Source organism: Mizuhopecten yessoensis, unplaced genomic scaffold (genome assembly GCF_002113885.1).
Source record: "Mizuhopecten yessoensis strain PY_sf001 unplaced genomic scaffold, ASM211388v2 scaffold11067, whole genome shotgun sequence".
Classification (NCBI taxonomy): domain Eukaryota; kingdom Metazoa; phylum Mollusca; class Bivalvia; order Pectinida; family Pectinidae; genus Mizuhopecten; species Mizuhopecten yessoensis.
In genome coordinates, this window is record NW_018408863.1 from 289,717 (window position 1) to 316,058 (window position 26,342).

At 33.8% G+C, this 26,342-nt stretch overlaps 1 protein-coding gene across 5 annotated transcripts in view; it reads right to left on the reverse strand.

The window, feature by feature from the left end:
- Positions 1–1,540: 1,540 nt before the first annotated feature.
- The window catches only part of LOC110465242 (LIM and senescent cell antigen-like-containing domain protein 1), a 53,839-nt gene continuing 29,037 nt past the window's right edge, over positions 1,541–26,342 (reverse strand). For 3 of the 5 annotated variants that reach the window (XM_021520946.1, XM_021520945.1, XM_021520942.1), the window contains exons 2-14: positions 24,300–24,410; positions 16,785–16,898; positions 11,890–11,935; positions 11,374–11,440; positions 10,729–10,849; positions 10,050–10,121; positions 9,252–9,329; positions 7,684–7,779; positions 6,873–6,927; positions 6,561–6,653; positions 5,965–6,013; positions 5,357–5,432; positions 1,541–4,820 (exon numbers count right to left, since the gene is read on the reverse strand). In XM_021520946.1, the coding sequence (XP_021376621.1) occupies positions 4,697–4,820; positions 5,357–5,432; positions 5,965–6,013; positions 6,561–6,653; positions 6,873–6,927; positions 7,684–7,779; positions 9,252–9,329; positions 10,050–10,121; positions 10,729–10,849; positions 11,374–11,440; positions 11,890–11,935; positions 16,785–16,898; positions 24,300–24,410 (1,102 nt within the window). In that variant the 3' untranslated portion in view covers positions 1,541–4,696. Of the gene's footprint in view, positions 4,821–5,356; positions 5,433–5,964; positions 6,014–6,560; positions 6,654–6,872; positions 6,928–7,683; positions 7,780–9,251; positions 9,330–10,049; positions 10,122–10,728; positions 10,850–11,373; positions 11,441–11,889; positions 11,936–16,784; positions 16,899–24,299; positions 24,411–25,734; positions 25,821–26,342 lie in introns of those variants that run through there. The other 2 variants (XM_021520947.1, XM_021520944.1) reach the window with 2 other exon arrangements.

Below are 26,342 nucleotides of genomic sequence, written 5' to 3' on the forward strand. Positions count from 1 at the left end.
TATTTCGGCTCCTTGTGAAAATAATAGGCTGGTTGAGGAAGATTATTCATTCAGGGGCTGCGAAAAATTATGTGTCTAACACTAAACATTTCTTGAATTTTAAATATTTAGGTACCAAAAGTCTTGAATTACGACATCATGATTTCAATCATCAATTTGAAAAGGAAAATACATAAATGCACACAGGTTGCATTCCAATAGAAATAAATACATAACTAAAATGTGTACCTAAATTTACAACTTAAATTAAATACTAAATATGGATTATGGATTATATGCGCAAAAAGCAACTATAAATACACAATAACGAATAGATAATCATACATATGAAACACATTGCAGAAAATGGACATTAAATCGGACAGAAGACTAACCACTGTATTTAAAGTTATTTAAATCTGTGCATGCTTGATGTAACAATATGGTTCTGATGCAATTATCATTATGGAATTAACAGGGAACTCCGGTCTAGTATTGGACATATATTTGAATTTTAACTTTGATGGGATAATATTCTCTTAAACCACATTAGGTAGTCAACGCTAACATGGTACTTGTTAATTTTCTCTCATCAGAGAAAAAGTGAAAAACTACAAGGACCCATATGATTCCTTGAAATTATTCATGATACTGTAAACTCGTTAAGTTTGGCAGCAGTCTAAGTTTTCATGGACAAAAGAATCTGAAAATTTAATGCAGCCACCATAAAGAGCTTTTGCAATGTCAGATCCATGAATCCAACAAAATGTGAAAGGCACATTTTCACAAGATTGCCAAAAATCACAGTTGTAAGGCATTAACTACTGTAGTTAAATTGTATTAAAGGATATTAATAACATACAGAAATTTCATATTTTTTAAAATTTTGCAAACCACAACAAGACTTAAACATAACTGCTGAGAAAAAGCCGAGGTATTTGTATCGTAACTCATTCACCCCCTGAAATTTCATAATGAACTATTCCAACCTTTGAATTGGAAGAGTTCAAATGTGGCTTCAGGGGTGAACGAGTTAATTGGATGTATTTGTCTTGCATACTTTTTATAACAATGCATAGGTTCAAAATATTTTGGCTGTATCTTTTACAAATATTTTTCCCAATTAATTTTTGGGGAAATTTTTAGTTTCAACACTACAAGCAAAATGACAAGTTAGAGGAATTAACAATCAAATTATACATTTTGGTCGCTACATTTTTGAAATAATTCAACAATGAAATACAAAAGAAGCAATGAAATTTGAAAAAAGATAAGTGGCAAATTACTATGAATCACTTGTATTTGAGGTTACTGGCAGGGAGACATATGCAAGACCACACACTTGTGTTTTTCTAACAAATCAGAAAGCACAAGTTGATTGCGCGAATGAATATATAGGTCCGCACAATAAATGAGTGCTTTCTGATTCGTTAGAAAAACAAAAGTGTGTGGTCTTGCTTTTATCACATACCTTCCGTATTTGGTAGAGATTGATACAAAGATTTTATAAACTTTGATATTTTTTGCAAATACCGGGAACTTTTCAGTTCGCCATCGCAAGGGGATTCCCATAAAAAATAGTCCCGGCTAGTAGGTAAAAACAACATTCCGTATTGCACATGTGCAATATAGAACGTTGTATTTCATGGTCTGAAAATTGCTTGTATTACTATAACAAGATTCAACAAGTATGTGATAAATGACCACATACCCTAAATGTCTTGCTGAAAAATTTAGTCAAGAACATTATGAACATTAAAACAAGATATCCATATCTGCTCTAACTCATTTTGTGATAAAAAAAAATCCAGCAGAAATCTTCCGCAGCACAAATATCAAAAACAAGCACACACAAACATTTCAAGAGTTAAAGGATTTTCTAAACAATGAAGCACCGAGCAGCAGATTTGCTGTAATAATGACAGCAATGCACAACAGGCGTACAGAAAGCAAACGTTCACACGGAGTACGGTGGTTGAATGTACTTTTGGCAACTGAACTGAAAGCTCTGCTACAAACTGTTTTGAAATTAATACTATTGAAAAGAATGTTAATGAAAGTAAAGACAGCACTGTACGATTTCAAAACTGTTTAAAAACAAATTGGACAACAGTAAAGCCATTGTATAATAAAACCATTTTTTATGGTGAAAAAAAAATTGCCATTACCAAGGGGTTAAGAAAAACAACAGGAAAATGATGTTTAAGAGTTCGGCACTAACATTAACAAAGGCACTATACTATTTTACAAATAATGTGGACGCTAAGCATAACAGTTTAGATGTGATATTTCTATGATCTAAGAGCAGTTTCAACAATGAGTTGGCAGTGATTATTTACTTAAAAGTTCTAAAACGAGTACTCATATATTTCTAATAATGAGTAATTACTCAAAAATTCTAAAACAAGTACTCATATATTTATAAAAATCAGCAATTACTCAAAACTATTACTCGTATATTTCTAATAATAAGTAATTGCTCCTAAAATCTTAAACGAGTAATTATTTATTTCTAATAATAAGTAATTACTCATTACTTCAAAAATGGGTACTCATTTATCTCTAATAATGAGTTATTACTCATTCCTCAAAAATGAGTACTCCTATATTCCTAATAATGAGCAATTTACTCATAACTTCTAAAATGAGTTCTCATTTATTTCTAAGAATGAGTAATTACTCAAACCTTCTAAAACAAGTCAATACTGACTAATGACTCAAAAACCTCACCAATGACTCATTACTACAATAACTTGATGGCAAGTTACTTAGTATTGAGTCAAAATTTCTAACAATGAGTGGACTGTACTCATAAAAACATTTCAATCATTCTAACTAAAGGGTTATGGATAAATGTAGATTTTCATGCATAACCTGTGTGAGGTAAACAAAGAGTATTTTTCACTTCTTATCAGTTAAACATTTAATTAACCCTTTCACCCCTATGTAACTTTAGTAGACTCAACCATGCATTGATATGGATCAGTCCATTATGGTCTACAGTGGTGAAAGGGTTCAACACTATTTACCGCAAGAAAAATACCTGACAATACTGGAGTCATCTAATGATAACTTAAGTTTATTAACTATTTCAAAAAAATATGGTATGCATATATAACATATACAAGTATAATGTAATAAAAGGCATTGCCGGCAATTGTATATATGGGCCGTTTTAACTTTAGAAGAAAAGTTATCGAATCAACAGCATCATAAGTATCGAAACACAAAAATGTGTCCATATACAAAGTTGTTGTGACACTTTTAGGTAATCTTTGATGTTTTATTTATCTTTAAGTAAAGAAAATCAATCAGATTAATTAACATCCTGACATTTTTTTGCAAATTATCTCCCTTCAACCACACGTGTTAAAGTAAAATTTCACACGTGTGGCATAAATACACCAGTGACAAATATTCTCCTCAGTTTGTTGAAAAATTTGTCCCGACATATGGCACCATGTGGAAAGAAAGGCACAAATAATAATAAAATAATTGACAGAATATATATATATCAATGCTAATATACACAAAATCATTTTTACATCAATCAGACGATGACACTTCCCAAAAATTGATTAAAAATAAAAAAAGCATTTTTGTTCATGTAAAATATCTCCATGAAAAAAATTACTTTTCATGTTCTATCTTCAGCAATAACAACTTAAGGATGTATGCTACCCTCACTTTCAATAAAGGTCATTCACCCCTGAAATTTCATAATGAACTATTCCAACCTTTGAATTGTAAGAGTTCAAATGTGTCTTCAGGGGTGAATGAGTTAATTTATCGACAATATTTTTGAATGGTATTTACCATTAACACTTTGGAAATACTGATTTCCGAAAGGTTGTTAAGGGGAACAACTCCAATATAACACAAATTTATAATATAAATCACAGGATTAATGTAGCATGCATCCTTAAATATGAAACAATTAAAGAATTGTACAAAAAATAAATATTTGTTTTTTTTCTTATAATTTTTACTCAATACCTGAATTGGATAAATACACAGGAACCTGCAAACAAAGGCTTGCCCTAATCAAATAATGGATTAACATCAGCTTAAACAATTAATTTTTTAAGGCCAGCACTAATTAATTGTTTGGTTTGTTTGAATTTTACGTCCTATTCACAGCTATGGTCACTTAAGGACGTGCCAGGTTTTGGTGGTGGAGGAAAGCCAGAGTTACCCGACAAAAGACACCAACCTACGGTCAATACCTGGCGACTGCCCCACGTAGGTCTCAAACCTGCGACCCAGTGGTGGAGGGCTAGTGGTAGCAAAATGTCAGACGCCTTAACCACTTGGCAACGCCGGCCCCTAAATAATTGTATTCCAAACATTTCTGTTGAAATTATTGCTAGTCAAGTATTTATTTATATGCTGATGTGAGATGAACACTTATAGCTGGTATGAAACGATTGCCGACATATGTTTGAAATTGCGAATGAAATATTTCAAAAATTAATCCGACGATCAAACTCTTGGACATCATGAGTGAAACGATTCATTAAGTTGTGTAGAATAATTGTTTTTACTTCCATAATGGAAATAATTTTAAACACTGAATAAATAGGTTTGGCAGTAACAGGTAACTGTTTTCCATCTTATAAAAGTTAGCCTTAATGACAGGTTCTCAATACACAATACACATTTCATACATAATACTAATGACTTAAAGCATTGACTACCTATTTGTGTCCGACAACAATTAAGTGGATGATTTCTTGTTTACTTCTTCGTGATATTTCTTCAGTCTTTTCTTCAACTCAGCCGGAAACTTCTCGTGACAAACTCGACAAACTGGCTTCAAATCAAATTCGAAAAATTTAGTTCTGGAAAACAAAAGAAAAAACCTGACCATTAAATGATGTTAATACAAAATATGTTAAGTAAGTCAAGCTATTTTCAACTGTTCAAGAGATGAACTTTTGAGTATATCTGTGAGGAGATTCAATCATGAATTTTTTAAATTTCCACAAAAATGTATTCCATCAGAAAATAACTGCAAATAATTGAAATAGCATCCTCTTAAGTCTTAATCATGAATCCAAGTTATCTGTAAACTACAGACATGGTTCATTTAATATACAGTTTGAGGAAAAATAAAGCAATTTATAGTATTAAGTCTCATGGAAATTAATTTTCCTTTCAACTTTGAAGATTGTTGCATATACATCTGGAAATATTTTTTGTAAAAATTAAAGCTAATTCAAAAATTACTGAAAGGGTTAAGGTGTGAAAAACTGAATGATGAAACACTATATATATGTATTATCTACAGGGAAATTTTCACAGTAGTATAATTTTTGCCTTTTTTACCAACCGGATATGCGACACCTATTACCTGGTTGTACGTAATTTTACTTACTTGTGACTCATCTTCCTGTCACAGATGGAGCAGGCGAAATGTCCAACACACCATGACTTGTTAAAGGCACTGAAAACTGTAACAAATCATAGAACAAACCCATTATATTCTATAATACAAGAATGTTTTTGCTCTATGAGAATATGTTAATTTCGTATTTACTGACCAACATGATAAGATATTGTGTGAACAATCAATTTTACCATTACGCTGCCATGCTATATACTTTTATTTCTAATCAAAGCATAATTCTGTGATTACAAATGACTTTGACATTAAACACTTTTTTTAAAGCCCTTTTGCATATCCACATATAACTGTGAATCACCTTGTCAAATTTCCAAAAGATTAGCCTTTTGGATTCTGAGATAAGGACTGTACATCTCCTCCCCATCCACGTGCAGAGAAGACATTTATAGAATTTTAAAGTCCTGTGCTAGTGTGAGAGTTATCTCCCTTCATTTTCAATTTTGCAGGTTAATTTGCAGCCCAAATTGCCATTCATAAAATATATTTAACTTTGTATGGAACTCTTTTGTAAAAAGAAGCATACCGCCTTAAATGAGGTTTTCTTTTTTATAATTGTTTCTCTGAAATGTTACACTTACCATCCCCTGCTACCACACAATTGCATACAAAGCAGATGTTCCCAAACAACTGAAACAAGCAATAAAATATAAAATTTACAATCGCTCTATGACAATACATACTGCAATGAGATGTATTCAACGGGACATTCAATGAAAATGAAATTTGTTGTCATTTTTTTAAAATAAATCCTTCATCCTGGTCTGATCCTCTTGTATCCTTATGGAAAACCACCACAGACTTTCCAAAATATCAAAATATATGAGGATTTTTGAACGGCAATCGAAAAAGGACAACTGGTCCGAAGTCTCACTTTGTTTCACTAGAGAATGGCACTTGTTTTAGTCTACGTTTTTATAGACACAGAGGAGAGGGGAAGATTTGTCATTTTTTTCACAGACGTTATCAGATGTTGCATTTCATTATCAGAATACTTGGAAAAGATTATGGGAAGCTTATGCTTAAAATTTTAACATGAGTTTTGTGTTTTGTTAAAATGATCATTTAAAATTCTATCATGTGCATTATTGACTATAAATTTCACTGAATACAAAATATTTGAGACTGAAAATATTGGTTCGCATTGCATTAAGCTAGCAGGCTGTGATAGTATTACCTGATGGTAGTGAGTTTCACAGTAGGCCAAGCCTTTCTTCTCATAATGCCTGGTGCCTAAGAATGGCCGCTCACACTTAGCACACACAAAATGCTGAAAAAACAAGAAAATATTTGTTATTATTAGTTATTATTATATTGTTTTAAAAATCAAACCATATTATAGTTACAAATGAGAACTGGCAAGAATTTGGGAATAAGTTTGAGTTTATCACTATAATTTCTATTTTCATTCATGGATATTAAATTCCTTTTCAATACCATGAATGCCAAGAACTTCATATAAAGGCTTTAATTTAATCAGAAAACTTACCTCTACATGCCAAGCTTTTCCCAGGGCATGAACCACTCTTTCCTCAATTGGACGCCTGTAACACACACAAAAAATAGTTATAATATTCATTCAATATTTTACTTTAACTCCTTCACCGGTACCCCTACATATCTAAACTGGACTTGACCAGTCATTGATTTGGTAAGGTTCAAATGTGACTTTAGGGGTGAATGGGTTAAATTGTTTTGAATTACCATAGGTTATACATCTACTTCAACTGTGTGTTAATCTGAAAACTAAAACATCCCTGTATGACTATCTTCCTCGCAGTAATGACTGCATAAATCAGGCAAGATGTGGGAGGAGCTTGTAGTGACTAGACCCCTCCTTCTTGTTATCAATTACAAGACTCGGGTGCAGACAATACATTTGTATTAACCCTTTTACCCCTTTGTAACTTTAGTAGACTCTACCATGCATTGATATGGGGAGGTCCATTACGGTCTACAGTGGTAAGAGGGTTAACGAATAGATAGGTTTTTAGAACTTAGTTTGGTTTGAAAAAATTCTTTGCCTATACATTTTGATTCAGAATAATAAACACTTACGGTATGGGATTTGGGGGATTTAGCAAGTTTCTGGTTCCCCTCAACCAGGCCTAACTCCTTCGGCTTCACCATGGGAACAGACCTGGTCTAGGGGAACCAAAACCTTGCTACATCCATCAAACTCATACTTTAACTATAGTAAACATTTCACTCATAAAAAACATTCATGGTTATATAGAATTACTACTTGATCATTTATACAATCTTTTTTTGTAAAAGAAGGAATCTGTCAAGAAATATACCTGCAGGCTCCACAAATAGGTATTCCCATTTTGTCGTGACAACGCAGACAGAACAGGTCGCCATTCTTCTCTCTTGCATCCGCATTAAGTTCCCCACTGAAAAATATATAAGGTATACAATTAGGATGCACTGTATGGAAAACATTGAAACAAAATGTGTATCACATATAATTTTCCCTGCATTTTAAATTGATCTAGTATTCTCTAAATCTGAACAGGTGTATCTAAATCTGAACAGGTGTATCAACATTTTTCCTGGTGTGAGATTAATAGAATCTTGGGGGTGAGATTGGAGATTCTTAAGTTGCCAAACACGAGTTGCTTTATCGAGTGTTTGGCAACTTCAAAATCTTTCCCCGAGGGTTGAGATTATCCTATATCCCCCCCAAGGGAGTGAGAGATTATTTTTCTCTCACCCTGTTCTCCCATTGTGTATCATATACACCCACTGTGCATCATTTACATAATGTAATGATAACGTTACATGCTAAATTCAGGGTTGACGTGACGTGACGTTGATGGATTGTTGACATGACGTGACGTTGATGGATTGTTGACATGACGTCATACCATTGTTATGAATAGGGGAATCCCTCCGTCTCAACCCTAAGGGTGAGACAAGGAAATCTCACACCGGTAAAAGTGCGGATACACCTGTCCAGGGTAAGAGAAAATGATATCTCACACCGGTAAAAGTGCAGATACACCTGTCAAGGGTAAGAGAAAAGGATATCTCACACCGGTAAAAGTGTGGAAACACCTGTCCAGGGTAAGAGAAAAGGATATCTCACACCGGTAAAAGTGCAGATACACCTGTCAAGGGTAAGAGAAAAGGATATCTCACACCGGTAAAAGTGTGGAAACACCTGTCCAGGGTAAGAGAAAAGGATATCTCACACCGGTAAAAGTGCAGAAACACCTGTCAAGGGTAAGAGAAAAGGAAATCTCACACCGGTAAAAGTGTGGAAACACCTGTCCAGGGTAAGAGAAAAGGAAATCTCACACCAGTAAAAGTGTGGAAACACCTGTCCAGGGTAAGAGAAAAGGAAATCTCACACCAGTAAAAGTGTGGAAACACCTGTCCAGGGTAAGAGAAAAGGAAATCTCACACCAGTAAAAGTGTGGAAACACCTGTCCAGGGTAAGAGAAAAGGAAATCTCACACCAGTAAAAGTGTGGAAACACCTGTCCAGGGTAAGAGAAAAGGAAATCTCACACCAGTAAAAGTGTGGAAACACCTGTCCAGGGTAAGAGAAAAGGAAATCTCACACCAGTAAAAGTGTGGAAACACCTGTCCAGGGTAAGAGAAAAGGAAATCTCACACCAGTAAAAGTGTGGAAACACCTGTCCAGGGTAAGAGATAACAATATCTCACACTGTGTGGAAACACCTGTCCAGGGTAAGAGAAATTCTTGTTTCACCCTCAGCAAGCTTTGTATCTGGCAATTTAAGTAGTATCCACCTAATAAAGATCCCCCCTTTTTCCCTAAAGGGATGATAGATTATATTAAATCCATATCTGCAAAAGATTATAAAATATTTCATCCATTAACGTCACTAAGAGTTTACCTGCACGAAGAACAGTTGAAGTGGTATGGGTGGTAGGCCTCCCCTTTGTAGCGGATGTGGCCCTCCTCGATGATTGAGCTATGAAAAATTAATAATCACATAAATTATACAATTCTTTCTGTTATACCATACGAATATACATTTAATTTAATATTTGCATATTAAATTATTGTACACATCACAAATTAGACTTAAAGATGCTTATTTTAGCACTGATATTATTTTAGCGCCTTCCGTGCCAATTACCAAATCACTGCATCCTACAGATAGTTGTCAGTGCAGTACTATATGTACGCTTGCAGTAATTGTTTTACGCGTCCGTTTATTACATTCATATACATGTTTTGTAATGATGATCAGTACCAAATTTCTTTGATCAATTTTTCATGTCTCAGACAATGAAACAAAATTCAAAAACAAAAAGCTACAAATTAATTACTTGTCTATATCTTTCTTACTTATTACATTAACACTGTGCATACATGTACATGTATGCAAGGAGGTACAAAACTGGAAGGCGATACTGAATGTGAAATAGGCCTACAAATATAACATGTGAAATATCAAAGTCCATAGTAAATGCTTAACCCTTTCACCACTGTAGCCCATAATGGACTCACCCACATCAATGCATGGAAGATTTTACTTAAGTTACATAGGGGTGAAAGGGTTAGAATCATTTAACAACAATCTAAAATTTTAGCAAAAAATCCTTTGTGATCAGCATCAGAACAAGATTGAATTTTGTCACTGATGACCACTTCCTGAAGCTGAATTCTGGCTACGTAATATACTCACTGACACTTGTGACAGACATATTTCCCCAGTCCTTTGGCTTTCTCCTTGGCATTGCATTCTCGGCACAGTGCTCTGATTAACATAAACACAGGCTTTTTATATAATTTCTATTTTTTATATTTCTTTACCATTACTGGTTTTTGATACATAAATAGTATCAAAATAAAATTGGATGTATTGATCCTGTATTTATTACCATCGTATTTAATTTTGTAAATTCTTAGCAGATTTCTTTTTTTTCACCACTTCTTTCTAAGTACATACAGTACCTAGAACAAATCAAAATCTGAGAGGGGATTCAATGCAGTTAAATACTAAAAGTAGTATTTTGTATATACAGTTACCTCCCCTTATTTTGTTTTGGATATAAATGTAGCACAACGTCCGTTTACCACATAGCTCAGTTGGTTAGAGCCACAGTATTTTAGGTCCAGGGTTCGAACCTTAGACTTGTTGCATTTTAACACTCCGAACACTGTGGTTGATGATTGTTTATTTCATCTCTATCATTTTTTCTTGAAAAGGCCTACAAAGTAAGGTTTTTCCGTTCAGAAATTATTTATCAAAACTATAGTCAATCTGGAAAAATCTGTTTCCAATGTTAGATCCTTCAGTCATATTCACCTAAACAAACACAGAGTGGTTGGCACTTCTAATTGTATTATCCGAGTTTACCTACCTTCCAGCGTTTTTAACGAAGCCCGCATCAGCCAGTGGTCCGGTACAGATCTCGCACCTGAAACAGTTGGGGTGCCAGCTGCCGTTCATGGCCTTGATCACACGCCCGATGATGAACTCCCCTGCAAACATCATTTAGACATGGTCACATGGAACATACCGTTAAAGGTTAAGCTGATGTTTATGCTGTAGACATTTGCTACTTTTGCTTTTAGAATTTACTACCAGGAAAATGAGAAACCAAGTTTGTGCTTGACAACACTCAGTCACTGACAAAGTATGAAAACTACATAATGCAGCAACAGGATGCCAATATGAAAATGTCCAAGAGTCAAAATTCTACAGGTATGGAAATATGTAAAATATACAGCATGAGAAAGATATATTTACAATATTGAAGTTGCAAACACATTACTTTTAAATTCTGATGTGTCTGACTGAAATGGTCTTTCATTTCCTGAATTTCGTTTCACTAAATTTCAGCAAGTTACTGGCATAATATCATGATTCTAGGGTTAGATGAGCTAAAAGGCAGAGATGAAAATTTTGAAGCCAATAAAGATGTGTCTTCTTTTACATTTAAAGCTATAGATAGCACAGCCCCCCCTGGCCTATCAGTATCACATGTAAACAAACTATTACATACCACACTTTCCACAGCATGGAGCGAACAGGACGTGGAAGTCATGCTCACAGTATTTCCTGCCTTCGAACTGAAAAACAAGTATTATATGTTAGTGATTTTCTAAACATCATGATGGACTCAACCTTTCTAACCGATACTCTTAACTGATTTAAAAATACTCTAGTAATTTCAAAACTCTTTGGCTGAATTTGTCAAAAATTTTGATAAAGAATCATCAGATGTTTTCATTAAGAATCAAAATATTGTATTTCAACTGAAAAATCCATACTGAAGACTTGGACTCTCATACAAGACTATGTGCATGTAAAATATGTTTAACTTATTCACCCCTCAAGACACATTTGAACTCTTCCAATTCAAAGGTTGGAATAATTTATCATGAAATTTCAGGGGCGAATGAGTTAACATGGGGTTAAATTTTTGACAAAAGAGAACCAAGTCAGATTCTGGACATTGAAAAAATACTGTATTATAAATGAAACAATGATTATCAACTAAAATTTTATAATACTATACCTCATAGAAGATTCCTTCTGGGAACGGCTGGAAGCACTGAGCACATCTGTAAAGTTATAAAAAAGCAAATATTAAACAACTTAATCTTCTCAAATAATATATGTTAGGTCAAAATATTAAATATATGCAGTTGAATCCCCTAATTCTAGCCACCTTTAATAATAATTTCAGGTCTAAGAGCCTGGTGGAGGGACAATCGGGCTAATGGTACAGTACATTTCGTCTAATATCACATCCATTAATGTCACTTTTCGGTTATTATCATGTTTTTTTGATGCACCGTTTTTCCTGCTATGTAATCTATGCAATTCAATTCTATTATTATCACCTGATTTTATGTCGATTTTCTCTTAATACCAATTTTGGTACACCATTGGGGGAAATAATACACTTTTAAATGGAATCCTAAATTGAATTGTTCTTTCAGATAAAATCATCAGATCAGAATAGAAATAGGTTAGCAAATTCACTGGTTGAAAATGCTCAATTTAAGGGTCCAAAATTAGGCGTCTCCCTCCAAAATTGGGAGAGTTGGCAAGTATGAGAGGCTTCCACACAGGTAAGTTAAGTATGAAACAGACCATAAATGCTTTGCCATTGTCTTCCTTTAATTTGTTCTCTTAAAAGTGGGGGAACTGAGAACACCCCGTATGAGATTACACAAGCATTTAAAGTGTTTATGGTATTGCATAATTTGCATGAGTTTTATACAGATCAGTAACCATATGTTAATTGCCTTAATTCCCAATAAAGCCATTCAAGCCAGGATCTCCACATGTACAGGTAAACAGGATGTTATACCAGGTATATAATTACGAGTAAAATGAATGGGAGAAGGCCTTGAAGTTTAAAACAGGGAAACATGCTTGATAGTTATGAGCCACGATTTGAAAATAGCAATGTACATTTTAGAAGACAGATTTCAATTCATGTGAGGAATATGTTAAATTCTGCACCCCTGAAGACACATTTGAACTCTTCCTAATTCAAAGGTTGGAATAGTTCATTTTGAAATTTCAGGGGTGAACAACTTCATTGTGAAGTCTGACAGAGTCCCCATCAGACTTTTTCTAGACTTATAATTCAAGCGATTTTTCCAGCACATTTAAAACAGTTCTTTACAAATATGCAAGTCATAGTTTTCAGAATAAGAGGTCAAAGTTGTTTGTTTTAAGTGGCGGTTTACAAATACCGTTATGTAGTAGATTTATCAATTAAGTGCCTTCTTACGATGAACTTATACTGACAGTACATGTGAAAAAGTCCTCTTTGAAAGGAACTTACTTTCAACTGAAGAATCAGTTTAGGTGTAAAAAGGTGGACCATTTTAAATTGTTATCCTCATGTTCCCTTTCAGGCAGAGAAGAAATTAAATAGAGGCCTATCGAAGCAGTCCTTACAGTTGCTTAAGGACAAATGTTAATGGATTTTTTCACACATACAGGATAAGGCTATCAATCTGAATCTAAGTGACTGATATTGACTGACTGTTAATGACCTTATATAGGTGCATTTCAAGAGGTTACGTCTTTCTAGTCAAAACACCAGCACACACACCTACTCATCCCAACACACTGTAACTCTATCTGATTCCGCGATCCATGTCAAATCTATCTGAAGTTCCCTATCAGAAATATCAATCACACAGATCTAGAGAAAACATATAGTAACTGAAATATTGGCAAATCAAAATACAAAGCAAAACATCTTATTCTCAAAATAAAAAAAATGAAAATATCATGCACACACAACTCAATAACATATATAACTGTTTCAAGTAGTGCAAGATGCTGTGATCAATTGGTGTCCTATTTCAGATTGAAATATTCTATAAAATGTGAAGTGTCAGAATTGAAGTAATTACATCTTTCTTGTATTCATGACCAGTGCTCTGAATTTTGGAATTTTGCACATTAACATTCAAGCAAATTTTGTTTTAAAGAAAAATTTCAATATTAGATAATAAATGACAATGTTGTAATAAAAAACTTTCAAACACTCGTAAATAAATAAATAAATCTATTGATGCATTCGATAATCTTCAAACATTTCATTGATTCCCATATTTTATTTGAGCTAGTTTATCATTTTACAATTTTCACAATTTTTAAATGTTGGTCATTCACCCCTGAAGACACATTTGAACTCTTCCAATTCGATGATTGGAATAGTTCATTATGAAATTTTAGGGTGAATGAGTCAAAATTGTACATGTGATGTCTGAATACATACACTTGTAATGACATTCAGTATTGAATTGTTTTTTTTTAAATTTGTATTACGACTGTAGTTGTCAATTAAAACACTTTAACTGTCTTTGCATATATAAACCAAACAGCTGCCATTTTCTTCGAAACATGTAAAGCAGTGTTCACAAGCCTTGCTATGGTCGAGTAAATATTTTACCAAATATGAAAGGCAAAAATGTTAATTGCATTCTCTGCCATATTATTTACAACGTGAGCGAGCTAACACAGGACATTTTACGTACATCTAAATATTTTGAATTTATTCATGTTCATGTAATGTAGCATTTTATGAACGATTCCTTGATATTTGCATTAAATCATCATAAAACTATCATTACAGCATCATGAACTAACCTATTTGTACAAAATTTCTGCTCTGCACCTTGTTTACCAGCTTAGAGAGAATTCACATTTATATACATTTATATAAAGAAATACAAGGTGAATGGACTTTCTCAACATTATTTTTTGAACATTTTAATATACATGTATTGTAATTTAATTCATACCTTCCCTTTGTACACAATTTTATAAACTTGTGTATAATACAGCTGTAGATAATAGATGACTGTTATCAATATCGATGTTAACCCTTTCACCCCTATGTAACTTTAGTAGACTCTTTCATGCATTGATATGGATGAGTCCATTATTGTCTGCAGTGGTGAAAGGGCTAAACATACAAATGAAATAATTATCAGTTAAGGAATCTTGTCCGACTACCAACAAAATTTAAAACACAAGAGAATTCCACTAGAATTGTTCAGAGTAACCTCCCCTGAATTTCGTTCTGGATATGACTGAAGCACAATTAACTGGGCCACAATGTCTCCATAGAACAGATAGCTCAGTTGGTTGAAACAGTATAATGAATGATCAGAGGTCTAGGTTCTGACCCTACTCTAACCATGTGGTATTTTTACTGTAGAACACAGTGTGTTTTTTTTAATTATTTCATCTTCCTTCTTTTTTTCGTTTTTTTTTCTGCCTTCCATAGATTCAGAAGAAGACTATACATCCTTGACATTAAGGCTTAAGCATAAGAATGTGAGTGCATCAACAGAGAACTTATAATTAATATTAGTTTTTCAATCAAGTGCTTTAATTTTTATTAAGTTTTTGCCTGAAATTGAACAAATTTGTCCCGTTACATGGTCTGACATACATGTTTATGTCTGTTTCATGGAAACCGTAGTCTTTTTAACTCATTCACCCCTGAAGACACATTTGAACTCTTCCAATTCAAAGGTTTGCATGGTTCATTATGAAATTTCAGGGGTGAATAAGTTAATCTGTTTTAAACAGAATTAAGCACTCATTTTCCCATTGTATATTTGACTATATGTCACTGTCATTATGGTCTGTCAGGAAAGTAAACATACTGTACGTGATTCTCTCTTTACCTCGGCCCAAATGAACAGGCCTCAGGCCATCAGAATGGATTTCTATTGCCCTGAACGACTTCTTCATCAGCTTAAATGTTTGTACATGTACTGGTTGAAACCAGCAAAAAAATATTTTGAATTTTTTTTTTTACGAAAATTGAAATGCAAATAAACTTTTAAATCAATTTATTTTATGGTAATCAGCATGCATCGAAAATAGAAGTGACATTAATTACAATCACAGACATTGTGTATGGCTTCATTGTACATCAAATAGGCATGGGGTGATTGCTTTTTTTTAATTAAAGTATATATATATCTGAGTATACCATTTGACAGAATCATTATTTACAGGTGACAAATGAAAATAACAGACCAGGTTTTTTTTATTAAGTATTTACATGTTATTAAATTTGTCATTATAAACATTTAACACAGACTTAATTCTGTCTCTACCTGAAGTTCATGTTAGTGTGAACCCCATGAATTAAATAAAACAATGTTTCATTGATGCCATATGCTGCTCCAGAATACTAGGGGGTAATATATATACATGTACATTGTTGCTGGATTTGCTGATGTCACCTGATACCTATAAGCAAAAGTGCTGCATTTTTTTCTGCATTATCCACACACATGTATTCCTTATGCATTTTTCACTGACACCCCCCCCCATTGACTAGAAAATTCAAAAGCAGTAAGATTGTTTGAAACAAGATTGTTTGAAACACAGATTTCTTGGACCACCACCACCTTCCCACACCTTTGAGAAAAAAAAAGAAAAAAAAATGGAAACCACATGTGGTTCTGGTAAAAATGTCCGAGCAAGAAAACACTACATAAGTCATAAGAGCTAGACTTAGGTATATATATGAAACGTTTTAATATCTGTAATACGCTTGTTTAAATCATGATCCTATACACATAGGAACCAATAGAGATGTGTAACAGAGCTCAACAATGTATGTATGTGGTTATTGGTAACCACATGTGGTGCCGAAAAAGTGTTAACAAGTAAACACCACGAAGAAGATTGAACTTAACTCATTCACCCCTGAAGACATCTTTAAACTCTTCCAATTCAAAGGTTGGAATAGTTCATTACGAAATTTCAGGGGGTGAATGATGGACGAGTCCATTATGGTCTACAGTGGTGAAAGGGATAAACATGTGTTCTGATATATGAGCTCAACAAAAAATGTAGGTGGTTACCGCATGTGGTTCTAGCAGCTCCCACATGTGGTACTGGGTTAGTACTTACACGAAACATTTGGTGTGCCACACTTGCCCGTTGCAGTTAATCATTTGTTCCCACGGATTTAGATAGTCACTGCACTTTGCACATGCCAAGTCATACGGCTTTTTCTGCAGTTCACTGGTGTATGAACAGCACATTACCAAGATAAACAAAAAGCATTAAGATTGAGCAAAGAAAAAATAATAATGATAAGCATGAAAGTTGTAAATAATTCTTCCAAACACCAAAAGTGATAAATAAAACAGTGATGAAGCAAATTAATTATAAGAAATTTAATAAAAACATTACCAAAGGCCATAAATGGTAACCAAAATATGTATCATGCTAAAATAAATACTGGCCTGCATGCATAAATACGAAATTCTTACATGTGTAACATATACAAGAACGTAGCTTAGAGCATGCACCTAAGGCATTTTGGGCATTTCCAACATTGGAAGCAATTAATTCATCTCTGAACTTCAATTTACATATGATGTAAATAGCTAGCTTAAGGCTTCACAATTTAGTCTTAGAATTCCAATTTTTTGCTGCTTTTATAGTCAATCTTTTTCTTCCAAAAAGGTTCCAGTGAAAATAGTTGACAATTTGGAAGTAACAAAGAATATTATCAAATTACAAATAAAGGAGATATTAATGATGGTAAAAAAAAATTGTATAAATTGTGTAAATTACGAATTTTGTTGAAACCCTGATGGCAACATTGTAAGTGATATGAAGACAAGGAGATTTATAACATCTATTTCAGAATGGTCGGGAAAACATTTTTTTCAAGAATATGTAGGTATATATATGTTTAATCATTTCAGATTACGTTTAACTGATGATACAAATCAATCTTATTTATTTTGTATTTATTTTATTCTAGCTGAATATATCAGGAGGGATAATACATGTACATGTATCATGCATAGGAGAGTAATTTATATGCGTACATTCATTTATGTTCAATACAAATGTATGTTTGCATGCTATAACACTTCAAAAAGGACACATGCCTGCTTTGAGGGAGAACATGTGCAAAATGCAGTAACAATAATCTGATGTAACTATCATTCAACAATGGTATGCATTTTAGTAAGTTATATATAGATATTATGTTTAAAGTGAGGTTATAATCAGCGCGTGTTACTTTACTGTTCTTCATATGAATTCCAACATCATTAGCCAGTCACTAATCTGTCATTTAATCTACCGACATATTTTTATATTGTTGACTTAATACAATTATCAAATTCTGGTACACTTTGGAACCTCATAAACAAGAGGCCCATTGGTCGTAATATGTTACATTTTTCTTTGTTAGCTTGAAAGGGAGTTGAAGACATTCATCTGAACAAATTAAAATACTGTCGGTACAGAAAGCTACAACAGGGATATCATGACCCTAAGCTTTATGGCTCTGTAGAGGAAGTTGCTTTAGGTTTTCAATTGATTTGACACCTGTGACCTTGAAAGATAGTTTTGGACATTCATTTCAACAAATCTAAAATACTGTTTGTTCAGAAAGCAACAACTCAAATACCATGACACTAAGCCTTATGGCTCTGTAGTCTATAGAGGAAGTTGTTGGGGTGCTTAATGCATTTGAGCCATGTGACCTTGAGAGTGAGTGTAGGTTTTCATTGGAAAGATCCATACTGCCTATCACCTCATAAGGTGTCATATTCTGTATTATGAATATGCCTCATGGTTCCTTGAAAATCAGATAAGTTATATATTGACACATTTTTGATTCCCTTTAACCTTAACATTTAAAGTAGGCGAAGATCATTAGTTTGAACAAATTTGGATGACCCTCCATCTCAGTTTCTTTAACTAATAGGCCCAATGTTTCTAAAGAAGAAGCCGTTTAAAAGATTTTAGCACAATTGATCCCAGGTTTAAACTTTAAAATTGTCAAGGTCATAAACATGCCCCAACTTGAATGCCCTCATCCCAGCATCAATTAACAGGCTATTTACCCATTATATCATGAGTCTATATGCCTCAATTTGAGTTGTGTATGTTCAGCTTGGGGTAATTTCTTTTGCATTCACCCCACTCTACATTTGATATCACTGGGTATTATATGGAACCATTGATTGCTGTCAACACCAGGTGTAGTGAGTCGTGACACAGTGCTGGAAAGATGATACATCATTTGATCCGCAGCAGGAGTGTCTTACACCAGTGACTGCCTATAGCCATCAAGTGTCAAACTCTACAGAAATTTGTCTATAAAATTAACCATGGGTTATTTATGTATGGAGAACTTGACTCTCCCCTTTAAATCCTCAATTTTCCTGATCATAAAATCATCACAGTGTTCATATTCAACTTTAGGAGATACACCAGTCTAGTGAAATATGATCTATTGAAGGAAAAATGTTGGCAGTTTGTTTTTATATTTCTATGTCCTGTTGAAACTGAAAGCGAGACATTACATTACATTCAGTCAGCTGGTCCAACCTTACTTATACACCCCAGTATATCATGATCAGTTATACAGCTAAAGTACAGTGAGGTCTCCTAACCCATTCACCCCTAATGTCACATTTGAACCTCACCGAATCAAAGACTGGGCAAGTCTAATTTAAATGTGTAGAGGTGAACGAGTTAATCAAGCCACCAGTAATCCAGTTGTCCAACTGTGCCCTTGTATATATCTATACAACATACTGTCTCACAAATCCATTTATCTTACAATGGTGGAATCAAAAGTAAAATTAAAGTTAAATAATTTCCATTGTACATTAATGCAGCTGGCCTGCACATTTCATCAAAAAAGACACTTCTCGTAGATGTTGTGGACTCTTACCTTAAAGATGTACTAAGTAAAATATATGGGATAGCTTTTTAATTGGAAACCTCAGGAACTCCAAACATGCGTGCCTCAGCCAGAACAGTGAAAATAGATGCTGACATCTATAGTCCTGTTCTGTTGTCTTTAGACACAGCATGTATGGGTAGACTCATATCGCAAGACCCATTTCAAGCCATCATCTTATGAAGGTATATCTTTAGTGGCCAGGGGGATTATAATGTTTAGCCCAGAACACCAAATCTACATTTAGTGTACATATGCAACCTCTAGCAGGATCAAAACTTTAACCAATTTAGATACTACATTTTGTTCCTGGTGACATTTAATAAGTGTTGCATCTCATCCAGATTCGCTTTGTTATATTAAAGTATTTCATTTTCAATTTCAATTTGATGATATTAATTACTACAAAGTATATGGTTAAAAATATACTACTTACTTCAAATACTACATTAACTCATTCACCCCTGAAAACAGATTTGAACTCTTTCAAATCAAAGGCTGGAATAGTTCATTATGAAATTTCAGGGATAAATGAGTTAAATATGTGTTTTCTCCGGGTACTCCGATTTCCTCACACATTTAGACTACTCCTCCCCCCCACCCTAACATCCCGGCCAACAAGAGTGGTTAATGTTACCTGAGAAAACTTGTTTTATAATTGTTGATTTTTTTTATAAAGTTTATGTATTTAAATAGTACATAACCATAGAAGGTCACTTCCTGTCAACAGCCTGTATATGAAACCATGATCAACCTTCGTTTTACAAAACTGCCAACTTCAAATATTTGCACATCCCTACAATATGTGATAAGATAACAGCCATAAAAAGTTGACTAGAATTCCCAGCAGTCCTGAAACTTCACCTTGCCTTAACAAGAATTTACAGTTCAAGTGCAGCCTTATATAGACCAAGTGTAATAAGATTACTATGTGTACAAACTATCTTGTATATGGGATAGGTAAATATAATGGTCAGGTGGGTTATATATTAAACATCCAAATTGAAAAAAAATCTCCTGCTAGAAGTAGTCAAAACCTGCTGAAGGGACCACCTCTGTTAAGAGACTCTCTGTATAAGGAGATCAATTTTAAAGCTCAAAAACTCTTGCTAGAAGTAGTCAAAACCTGCTAAAGAGACCACCACTATTAAGAGTCACTCTCTGTATTAAGAGATCACATGAAAAACTAAAATCCAAATTGAAAACAATCTCCTGTTAGAATCAGTCAAACCTGTTCAAGAGACCACCTCTATTGAGAGACTGTCTGTATTAAGTGACCAATTTTAAAGCTCAAATCTAATTGAATGATATCTTCTGCTAGAAGCACAGTCAAGCCTGCTCAAGAGACCAGCTCTATTAAGAAGCTGCCTGTGTAAAGAGACCATTTTAAAAACTCAAATCCAAATTGAAAACAATCTCCTACTAGAAGTAGTCAAACATTCTCAAGAGACCACCTGTATTAAGAGACCACCTGTATTAAGAGACCACTTATAAACTTGCATCACAATTATTTTCATATTCAGTGAACCTGTATTGAGAGACCACCTGCAATCAAAAACTGACTTATGTACTTCCTAAAGGTGGTTTCTATAAATACAGGATATATTCACAATTAGAATGATAGAATTCAATCAATTATTTCATGTTTAAAAAGCCCCACTGCTACAAGACTTCTTTCCTTAATGAGATACACATCTTATAATTAAAATACATGATGTTATATGCAATAAATCAATGTAACAAGCATTAAAATTTACAAAATCAGACCCCACTTTTTTCTAACATTTAAGTTATTTTCATGTCTGGAAGCTAAGATATATCTCCTTTGTTTTTACCCAAGAAAGTGGAGGTATCAGGGATTAAATGTGTTTTACACCATTTATTTGTTTGGTTTGTTTGTGTTTTACATCCTATTAACAGCTATGGTCATTTAAGGACGTGTCAGGTTTTGGTAGTGGAGGAAAGCCGGAGTTCCTGGGGAAAAACCAACGACCTATGGCCAGTACCTGGCGACTGCCCCACGTATAGGTCTCGAACCCACGACCCAGTGGTGGAGGGAAAGTGGTAGCAGAATGTCAGACACCTTAACCCTTTCACCCCTATGTAGCTTCATTAGACTCTGCAATGCATTGATATGGATGAGTCCATTATGTTCTACAGTGATGAATGGGTTAACCACTTGGCCATGCACCACCTTTACACAGTTAAATATGTACACTTCATCAATACAAAATAACACTGACAGACAACCAAGAGAACATTAATATAACATGAACCTATAATAAGCTATATCAAAATGTACATTTTAAGAGAGTTTATTTTTATTTAACTGTAATTTAGTATTTTAAAAATATTTTCAAAGATTTTAGTACGAGTATTGACGTGTAATCATAAGAATATCGGAGAATACTAGTGAAGTAATTTTTTTTAATATGTGTGCAGCACATATACTTCAGGGTTGTAATGCTGGTGTACCTTCAATTTTGCTATGACATATTCCAGAGGTGCAGAGAGCGACAGTTCGGGTAACCATTGGAGTATCAAGGATGTACCAAACTGTGCATATTATAGCTCTGTCAATACATACTTTTCAATCTTTTAACAGGAACAAAATTAATGATCTGATGGTCCCATAATGAGTTTTATATTCAAAAATTCAAACTATATTTAGTATTTTAACATTAAAAGGAAAATTGATAATAACATTACAAATCTACTGTATTTGGTTTCGTAATAAAGTGGTCTGTTTTAGTTTAAACATCAGGTTTTTTTATCATTAAATGTAAATACATGTACAGTTACTGCCAATGGCAATGCATGGCTTGCAGATGCCTGTGTACATTAATGTGCAGAATAAATTGATCACATGGGTTTTTCTATCAGAGCTAGTATATATGTAGTCAAACCAAGCTACCGTATACAACATAATTAACACCCATGTTCGTACAAATTGCCCTGTTTTTGATGCTTTGAACATATAAAATATCAGCCATGTCTTATAATACAAAGTACACAATGATATTGGGACAGAAAAGTGTTTAACAGTTAAAATTCTTGAAAGGCATTTAAAGGAACATGGGCAGAAAAAGGTCAAATATGGTACATGGATTTATCATGATGTAAAATCTATATATCTCTTTGATATCCTATAGAACATACAATGTAGCTCCCATAATGTATGCACTGATAATATTGTGGACTTCACTTAATAGCACACTGCTTAATATCATATTTCTCTTTATATCATGCTTCCATTTAATGGTACATGATATTAAAAGGAATGCACTGTATTGACCCTTTCAACACTGTAGACCATTATAATGGACTCATCCATATCACAGGTAGTAGAGTCTACTTAAGTTACATAGGGGTGAAAGGGTTAATTAAATAATATGTGTCCACTACATTTGATATCTCAAAAATCCTAATGATGATGCTTTTCACAAAACAATTATCAAATTTTAAATTATTTAACTAATTATGATGACATTTGACAGCTATTTGTATAAATGTCTATATTTTATGCATACTGTGAAGGATACATAATGATGTAATTTGTAAATCTTCAAACTTGCATTCATTAAACTATTTTCTCTACCTATTTTACAACAAATGTACGACAGTAATTATCACACATTCTAAAAAGTACACACGCATCCATCAAATCTATGGCTAACATTTGCTGTAGTCTTAATCCATCTACACCATGCCAGCCAGGTGACTCGACACACACACATCCATCAACTAGTTTTCAGGTTTACAATACTAACTAACAGATGTACATACAGGTTATCTGGCTATACAGTACTGTACCATGCCAATCACCTGTTCTAGACAGACACAAGCATTGTATTCAAACTAATTCATAGGTTCCTTGCTCATTCTAATTAAAATTAGACTTGTAATTTCGCTTGTAAATGGTGCATTGTTAGATCTTGTATTGGAGTCTTAGAGGAGCGGAATTACAAGTCAAATTTTAATTATACTGGTTCCTTGCTGTGCACGAATGTTCCGAGAATACTGTCTATATTAAGATAACTACATTACTGTTAAAACTAATTTGTATCAGGCTAGATTTAAAAAAAATAAAAATGGCTAAAATATATATAAGATTGAAATTATGTCCATCTCCAAACCTGTTATGTCATTTCAAGTAACATTGTGTGTAAAATCATATACATGTTACATGTGTATATATTCAATTATCAATTACCACTTGTAAATATCATCTGAAGCATTCTTTTCAAATTTTATATCTTTCAAGTTTCAATTTATGTACAGGAAGTTGTACATGACACAGTATTACAAAATGTTTCGTTCTAATAATTTAATGACATAATATATTTATTCTTTTCAGATATCCAGGAATCCGGTTTCTCGTGCATTAGGACCTCCGCATCAAGTGCATCTCAACTCATTCACCCCTACATATTTAACCCATTCACCCCGGAAGACACATTTGAACTCTTCCAATTCAAAGGTTGGAATAATTCATTATAAAATTTCAAGGGTGAATGAGTTAAATAAACTGGACTTGCCTAATCTTCGATTCAGAAAGGTTCAAATGTGGCTTAAGGGGGTGAATGAGTTAAAAGAAGTTTTCCACATTGACCAATTGAGTCCAGATTCCTGAGTTAAGCTTCCATGGTACACTATAGTGTATCCTGTAACAGACAAAGACTTACCTGATCCAGTACTGTAATACTTACACAAAACACTTGGTGTGCCATATCTCCCCGTTAGAGTTCATGATCTGCTCACTCGGACCGAAGCCTTCATTGCAACGGTGGCACACAGAGCTCCCAAGGGACATGCTTTTACTGAAAGGAACAAAAATATTCATTGTACCAACATGTCGTGTTTAAGGTAATGGCAACCACTGCACCAGTTGTAATTGCAAAGTTCAACTTGGGTCATTCTAGCTCTCTTTACATTAAAAAATGTAGAAGACAGAAGCAACAGAAAGAATTTTTTTTCTGGCTCAGAGTTACTTCCCTTGCCAAAACATTCACATTTCATTTTGATTCTGTGCATTTGTAATTCCTGGATAACAACATCAGTTAAATACAGATTCAGTAGTAGATGATTCCTGAGATTGGATTTTTTTCTGGCTCAGAGTTACTTCCCTTGCCAATTTGTTCATCTCTCATTTTGATTCTGTGCATTTGTAATTCCTGGACAACAACATCAGTTAAATACAGATTTAGTAGTGGATGATTCCAGAGTTCCACTGTTGCAGCTTTTGCCATTCTCTTTTATTTCTATCTTTGTTTTCAAAAAATCCTATTCTGAACAACTTATAATAATTCCGTAAAATATTGCAACACAAGATGTCATTTGTATAGAAAAGTGCCTCTGTAAACATGCAATGACTTCAAAATATTTCATAAAAGTAGTAATGACAAAAACATTTTATAACTTCATGACCTAGATGACCATTGAAAGGGTCAACTTGTGATAGTAGAGCACTTCCGTGCATGGTGACCTAAATAATTACCAAATTGACACATCTATAAGCTATCATGGACACAGAATATGAAGCATGATCCCCATGCAGGGCCAGTTTATTATGATTTATTATCATCAAATGATTCCCTGACCTAATTTATCCTTTTTATACAAAGTGCACACTGGTAAATAGATAAACCTGAAAGTAATTGATCATGACAAAGTCTGAAAATAACTGCATTTCTGCTTTCGTACACATTATAAGACAGGAAGGTCTGTTAAATTTCCACCAGAGACAAAATTCTACAAGTGAACATTGCAGATAATTTTGATTATTGATGGCGATCACATATACATCTATAAATATATATTCAGTACATTCTTTAAGGGTATACCCACATGTACTAATGAGAGACAGTATATAATATTACCCAGTAACAGCTGCAACGTCGTCAAAATCAATCTCTTGCACAAAGTTACCTTACTTTTTTCTTTTGCAAAACTTTTTTTATTGCAATATATCTCCCAATGCTAATTATATAACCAAACTAAATGCTCCTTTCTGAAGGATGCTGTACTATAAACATATTATAATTGTTGGCATGTACACAAAAAGTGGACAACGAGCATGTTATAATGGACCTGCAGTTACTAAATCCCGCCCCCCGCCCAAAAAACAATAATTGATGAACTTACTGTGATCTTCTCCATAAGAATTTAACATGTATGAAATATGGTTCCAAAAAGTACTGTCACACACACAGGGAAGAATATAAGTGATCAAATCATCTGCGTGAAATATCATATCTTGATTCCTGTAGTCATATGTGCTGCAGGAAACAAGGCATAATGCACACCCTATTGTGTTTGTGACGGGGGCCTTCGATTGCAGGAAGGATATGGTAACATGTAGGTGACGAGGAATGCATCAAATTTCTCATGATCAGCTCCTGTTCAGTAACAGCTAAGGTCTTTCAGAGTAAAACCAAGGGAAGTAACTGTGACAGGTAGCAGTGATTTTTCTGGCCGATTTCGGAAATTGCCACCTAGCTGGAATTCAGATTTTTTTGTGTGGTGTATGTGGGAAACTGGGAAAGACTAGCTTGTTTAATCAACGAACCAAAATTATTCCTGTTATTTTGTTCTCTTTCACGTAAAAAAATATCAATGAGAATTGTGGATTTTTTTCGGACTTTATTGGGAAAAAATACACAACATACACAATTGGAAATAGGGGCCTCAATTAGGCCCCAAATATAAAGGCAGGAAAAATACTGGATAGAAATGGGATTAAATAGATATTA